The 7072-nt window shown below is 45.9% G+C and overlaps 1 protein-coding gene across 13 annotated transcripts in view; it reads right to left on the reverse strand.

Annotated features, from left to right (window-relative positions):
• The window catches only part of MAGI1 (membrane associated guanylate kinase, WW and PDZ domain containing 1), a 655279-nt gene extending 652066 nt beyond the window's left edge, over positions 1 to 3213 (reverse strand). For all 13 annotated transcript variants that reach the window (XM_070738178.1, XM_070738171.1, XM_070738168.1 and 10 more), the window contains exon 1: positions 2334 to 3213. In XM_070738178.1, coding sequence (XP_070594279.1) covers positions 2334 to 2643 — 310 coding nt within the window. In that variant the 5' untranslated portion in view covers positions 2644 to 3213. The remainder of the gene's footprint in view (positions 1 to 2333) is intronic.
• Between the last annotated feature and the right edge of the window lie 3859 nt (positions 3214 to 7072).

Genomic DNA, 7072 nt, shown 5'->3' on the forward strand with positions numbered 1-7072 from the left:
TGGCTGGCTGTGAATTTAAAAGATAAAGTCCTAACTGGAACCTGATACACATCTGAAACTTAAGCACACCCAACATTACCTAACCATTTTCTTCTCCAAGAAGCTACCTTTCCTTTCCCCTCTCCCACTTTTTTAAGACCAACCTTTCACCACATCCTTCATCTGCAAAGTCCAGCTATTATACTGTAAAATGTACCTGGGAGAAAGTACATCTTTCAAACTACACAAGAAAAAAAAAAAGACTTTCTTTGCTTTGCCAAAATGACAGATGGAAGACCAAGATTCTTCTGCATCCAAGCTAAGGGACAAAAATTGCCCAGTAAGGGAAAATTCAGCTTTTTCTAAGACAGACACTGCAAATTTCCAAGAATGGGACAGGGATAAACTCACTGACTCACTTAACATGCATTCCATGACATTCACTCCATGAAAGCTATGCAATCATACATCTATATAATTTTAAGGGTCTCGAATAATCTGGTTACTCTTTCAAAAGATATAAGAAAGCAACCCAAGTTGGAGCCAAGTAGGAATTAAACTTGTCTGACTCTTGGCGGCTTTTTCATTTTTTTTAAAGGCTTGCCACCATTCTTTATGAGCCCAATAGGAATTCTACAGCTCCACGCTGCAGAAAAGATGTCAATCTCGGGAGAACCAAGCTAGTTTTTAGATTACTGCTTTGGCAGGTCTGGGATTTCAGCCATGTACAATACAGGAGGGACTGCTCAAGTGAAACCATAGCTCATACTTCAAAGTACAAAAGGTTAAAAATTAAATCGCATGCAAATTATCCCTGGCTCCAAGTCCAACGAGCTTGATTTGAAGCAATCAAACCAGTTGAGGAGTCAACCCTTAAAACAATCTGTCAGAACCGTGCAATAAAAGCCAATAACTTTTAAGGAGCTCATCGGGACTGGTCAGGCCCTCCACCGACCTGAGGCAACTTTTAAGATCCCTGCAAATCCAGCAAACCAATGAAAGTCCTTCGCTTGCTTGATGCCATTTGACCTAAATAACAAGGGTTTAAAAGTCTAGGACCTTGAGGGCGAAGCTATGCCACGTGTGCCACAGGTGGCACACGGAGCCATATCGGCCGGCACATGAGCCATTGCCCTAGCTCAGCTCCAGCATACATTGTGCGCACCAGCCAGCTGATTTTCAACACATGTGGAGGCCTTGACGGGGTATTTGGGGCCTCTGGGGGAGCAGAGGAGGCTGTTTTCACCCTCCCCAGGCTCCAGGAAAGCCTCTGGAGCAGCGGTTCTGAACCTTTCTAATGCCGCGACCCCTTAATACAGTTCCTCATGTTGTGGTGACCCCCAACCATAAGTCTAGCGCCAATTCTCCCAACAGAGCTTGAAGCTGATTGGCAAGAGGATCAGAGAGACAAGCCCACTATAAACACCTGATTGGTCGGATTGTGAAATAATGATGATAATAATAATAATGATAATAATAATAATAATAATAATAATAATAATAATAATAATATATTAGATTTGTATGCCGCCCCTCTCCGAAGACTAATATGTTCCAAGGTGCCAGAATAGAAGCTTTAGTTCCTACCACGATGAGAAAGTTGTCTTTTCCCATGGCCTTAGGTGACCCCTGTGAAATGGTCCTTGGATCCCCAAAGGGGTCCCGAACCCCAGCTTGAAAACCACTGCTCTGGCGCCTGTGGAGGCCGAAAAACAGGCCTACCAGGCCCACTGGAAGTTGGGAAATAAGGGGGGGGGGTGCCTATGCGCGCCTGCACAGAGCACCGTAAGGGGGTCACACATCATGTACAGGGGCATGTGGTGCATTGAACGATGGCTGTTGGCACATATACGCATGTGACACACACTTCTGGCAGCTGAGGGGCAAAAAGATTCACCACCACTGGTCTAGGAAGTGCAGGTTCCTAAGTCCCAGGCACGCTCAGGTAGCTAGAAGTCCCACGGGATGGACGGCTGAGGAAAACAGGACCGGAATGCTTTTCAAACAACCACCGAATCAGATATTTCAAAGAAGATGAATCCAGGAAAGGCATTAAAAGGCCGTCTTGCAGTGCACCGTCACAACCCATTCAGGCAACCGGTGTGAAGGCAATAAAGCCCCTTTCACACACACACACACAAGGGTGAAAGGGGTAGGGGGGAAATTTCAAAACTTCACCCTCCCACCAAAAAAGGCTTCAGGGCCGGCCTCCCTCCCTCAAAAGCCCCTCGTCCCCTTCGCAGAGGGCAGCAAACAATGAAGGCGAAGGCTCCTGCAGCGCAGCGCCCCCCGCCCCGTCTGGAAGTCCGCCCCGAAGTCCTGCAGAGCGGCCCGCCTCTCTCTCTCTCTCTCACCTTGTCTGACGGCTTTGAAAACAATGGGCTCCTTGCAGCTCCGGATCACTTCCAGCACATCGTAGCGGGGCAACCCGGAGACCCGGACCCCCTGCACTTCTAAGAGTAGCTCCCCTTCGCCGAGTTTGCAGTCGCCGTCGTCTCCGGCCGGCTCCCCCGCTTCGCCCTCGGCCGCCCCGACGTAAGGAAACTCGCCGTACTCCGCTCCTCCGAGGACGGTGACCCCGAGCTGGCCCTGAGCGTTGCGGCTCAGCGCGGCTTGGTGCACTTTGCCCGTCCAGTGGTTTTTCTTCTGGATCACTTTCGACATGGCGAGCGGGGTCGCCAAGTTGCGCGCCGAAAGAAGCGAGCGGGAGGGGGGATTTACACCGGGCGGAGGGGGGGAAAGGATCGAGGTTGGAAACCCGACGTCCACCGCGAGGTTGCGCCGGGCAAGGGATCCCGACCGGGCGGGCGGGCATAGAGCATTAAAAAGCTCTCCGGCAACTTTCCAGCCGCTTTTCGCTCAAGCCATCACCGAAGCGACGACTCGGCGCGGTTCATGCCCGCAGCCTCTTCCACCGGCGCCTCCGGCGAGGTTCCCATGATCGTAATAACCGGCGGGTCGTCCTGCCCCGCTTCTCCTCCTTTGGCCACCCCTGCGCAGGTTCTCTTTCCCGGGGCAAGCGCCCGATCCCGGATCCTCCCTCACCTGGCGCTGGCGCCGTTCTTTGCCCCCTCCCCGCCTTCTTTTCGCTACTTTTCTCTCCTCACGGGGTGGGGGGTGTCCGACCGACTGCGTCTCCTTTAAGCCAATACAAAAGACGCCGCTTGTTTTGCTCTTACACACTTCGCTCTCGGACTCGATTCCGCCAAGACCGAAGCGGAGCTCCGGAGTAGCGATAGGAACGGCTTGGCGCAGGCGCCCGGCCGACTCTCCGCCCCTCTCCCTTTTCTCGGCCCCGCCCAGCCGAGGAAAGCTTGGATCCTCTCAGGCTGGCGGGCCGGAGGGGAGGCGCGCGCGATTGGGGGGGGGGGAGAGAAGGGCGCGCGTGCTTCGGGGCCACGTGCGCTTGGTGGTGCTTCTCTGTATGAAAATGTCCCCCCCCACCGCCGCCCGCTACAAGGGGAAAGTGTTCAGAAAGCGCATCCGGCTAATAATCCCCAGCTGTTTGTTGTTGTTGTTTCTGTTGTTTTGTAAAGGGGCGTCTCCTTTGTTTTCCAAACCTGCCCCTTGTTCCTGAACCTATCACAACGCCTCAAAGTTGACTCCTCGTTTCTAGCCGACTCCGCTCGCTTGGTGTGTGAAAATTTAACGCGTTTGTAGAATTAACTGTACTTGTTGCGCGTAATAAAAGGATCTCCTCTATTTTTATTGTTGTTGTTGTTGCTATTATCATAATTTATTATTATTATTATTATTATTATTATTATTATTATTACTATTATTATTACTATTATTAACAAAAACCGGAACTACACAGCAAACAAGATTGACATGCTGGATTTTGCATCACAATATCACAAGCCGAACACTTTCCAAGCATCTTGGACTGTATGATGTATTTTCATATGATGCCGGCAGATCCAAGTAGGGTGGCCTTTTGCAACTGACAGATCGTGATTTTGTCAATATTTATTGTTTTCAAATGCTGGCTGAGGTCTTTATTAATGTTGTTGTTATTATTATTATTATTATTACTATTATTATTACTATTATTAACAAAAACCGGAACTACACAGCAAACAAGATTGACATGCTGGATTTTGCATCACAATATCACAAGCCAAACACTTTCCAAGCATCTTGGACTGTATGATGTATTTTCATATGATGCCGGCAGATCCAAGTAGGGTGGCCTTTTGCAACTGACAGATCGTGATTTTGTCAATATTTATTGTTTTCAAATGCTGGCTGAGGTCTTTATTAATGTTGTTGTTGTTGTTATTATTATTATTATTATTAATAATAATAATAATTTATTAGATTTGTATGCCGCCCCTCTCCAAAGACTACTACTATTATTATTATTATTATTATTATTATTATTATTATTATTATTATTTGCCACCCAGCTCTAGAGGGACTCTGGGCAGCTTGCAATAAAAATTTAATTTAATTTATTAGATTTTTTATGGCGCCCCTCTCCGGAGACTCGGATGGAAATGAAACATCAAAACAAATTAACAATAAACAGAGCAAATAACAGAGTAACAAGAGTTGGAAGGGGCTTTGTAGGTCATCTTGTCCAACCCCCACACCCCCACAAGCAGGAGTCCCTATACCTAGAGGTGAGGTGGCAAGGTGGAACGGTGACAGGTACTTGCCCCTAGTGAAGTCCAGCACAATTCTGCTACTGCACCTGGACAGGTAATGAAGTCGTGCACGCAGATGAACTCTGCAGAGATGGATAAGTATTTCACAAAGCTCTGCACAGCCTCAATCATTAATTTATTCATTAAATGTATATGCCATCCATCTCACAGGCAGACCTGTGAGGTCTTCAACTTACAGATCCTGATTAATCCCACCCTACTGGCCTTCCAGAAAGCTGTAAAAATCTGGCTTTTCCAGCAGGCCTGGAGCCGTTGATCTGATGGTACGCCATCAGGATCCAGCCATTAATGACATGTATAGTTTATAGCTGTTTTAATTGTTTTTAATTGTTGGTTTTAAATGAAATTGAACAAGGGAACAAGTGCGTGAAACATCGTGATGCGAACCGGTGGCGAAGGTAAGTGGAACCCACCCCTGCTGCAACCATTATAAATATGAACCCGTTTCCAAGCATCTGAATTTTGATCATATGACCCTGAGGATGCTGCTACTGTTGTAAGTATGAAAAATGGTCATAAGTCACTATATTCAATGCCGTTGTAACTTTGAATGATCATTAAATGAACTGTTGTAAATTGAGGACTACCTGTATTTATGACGGTTGCAGTGTCCTGCAGTCATGTGATCATCTTTTGTGAGTGACAAGCAAAGTCAAGGGGGAAGCCACTCAACAATCCTGTTGCTAACTTAACAACTGCAATGATTCATCTAATAACTGGGGCAAGAAAGGCCATAAAATGGGTCAAAACTCACTTAACAAATGTTTCACATAGCAACACAAATTCTGGTCTCAATTGTGGTCATAAGTCAAGGACTACCTGTATTACAAAAGAATTAAAACAGAGCCACCATTACAGTGGAAGTAAAAAAGTTGGGAATAAAAACTGGAGCTAAAAATATTGAGATATGCAAGCAAATCTCTCTTTTTTTCAGTCCAAAGAAAATGTATTGTGAAAAATAAAAAGAGAAAAATCGAGTTTTGTTATGTTGGGCCCAAGAAATGAACACAGATGGACCGTGTGCTGGACATGTCAAGGGATTAATCTTACAGAACTAAGCAATGCAAAATTCAGACAAGATCAAGAAGGATAAAGCCATTTCCATGACAACACGGATTATAGCAGTTAAAGCAGTGGTCTTTCTTGGGGTGATATACAATATGGCTCTGAAAGATGGACTCTGGAAAAAAAAATGTGAGGGGAAAAAACAATGGTGAAGATGGTTACCATTGTACTATTTGCTCAAATAAAGTCTAGCAGTTCGTGTTAGAAGTTGTTATGTATCAGCTGCCCACGTGGTTTCACCCAGGTCCAGCATTTGAGCAGGAAAATACTCAAATGTCATTGGTGACATTGATGAAAGCTTCCTATAAAAGGGTTAAGCTGTCAAACTGCAAGCTGCTGGTTGTACAGAGAAGTTGCCAAGTGAAGAAGAGGAAGAAGAAGAAGAAGAGGAGGAGGAGGAGGAAGAGGAAAAAGGAAGAAGGAAGGAAGAGGAAGAAGGAAGGAGAGGAAGAGGGAAGAAGAGGAAGAAGAAGAAGAAGAAGAAGAAGAAGAAGAAGAAGAAGAAGAAGAAGAAGAAGAAGAAGAATTTATTAGATTTGTATGCCGCCCCTCTACTTTTGAAGTCTGTCTCCTGATGTTATTTCCACTACTCAACAGAAGTGATGATCAATAAGCTGGAGCCCACTGGTTTGGGACATGTGATGTAAACAAGACTAGAAAAAGCAATGGCAGGTACTCCTCAGCTTACAACCAAAAATTGAGCCAAACATTTTTACTACTAAGCAAGATAGTTGTTCAGCGCTTGTAGAAGGTGGAGCATTAGGCTCATACTTGGCCATCACCAGCAAAGTGTGCCCCAGGGACTAGGCCACGACAAGTAGGAGGGCCATCGTGGTGAGCCTTGAAGCCTAGGGGGGTGGGCCTATCTACTAATCTACTTTAGTATAGAATGATAGTACCATGTTATCCAATTACAGGTAGTCTTTGATTTACAACAGTTCATTTAGTGATCATTCAAAACTACGACGACGCTGAAAAAAGAAGTGACAACCATTTTTCACAGTTACGACCTTTGCAGTGTTCCCATGATCATGTGATCAAAATTCCGATCCTTGGGGAAAAGGTTCATGCTGATGACCATTGATGCGTCCCAAGGTCATGTGATCACTTTTTGAGACCTTCTGACAAGCGAAATCCATGGGGAAGCCAGACTCACTTAACAGCCATTTTACTAATTTATCAACTGCAATGAATCACTTAACAGCTGAGGCAAGAAAGGTCGTAAAATGGAGCAAACCCCACTGAACAAACCAGTATAGGGTTCCTTACTTGTATGGGCCACTCTGTGCATATAGCGATGCATGTGCAGCTCTAGGTGACCGATGGGCAGGTGGGCGCGTACATCCTGGTGAGATTTT

This window comes from Erythrolamprus reginae, chromosome 2, assembly GCF_031021105.1.
Source record: "Erythrolamprus reginae isolate rEryReg1 chromosome 2, rEryReg1.hap1, whole genome shotgun sequence".
In the NCBI taxonomy this organism is placed as follows: domain Eukaryota; kingdom Metazoa; phylum Chordata; class Lepidosauria; order Squamata; family Dipsadidae; genus Erythrolamprus; species Erythrolamprus reginae.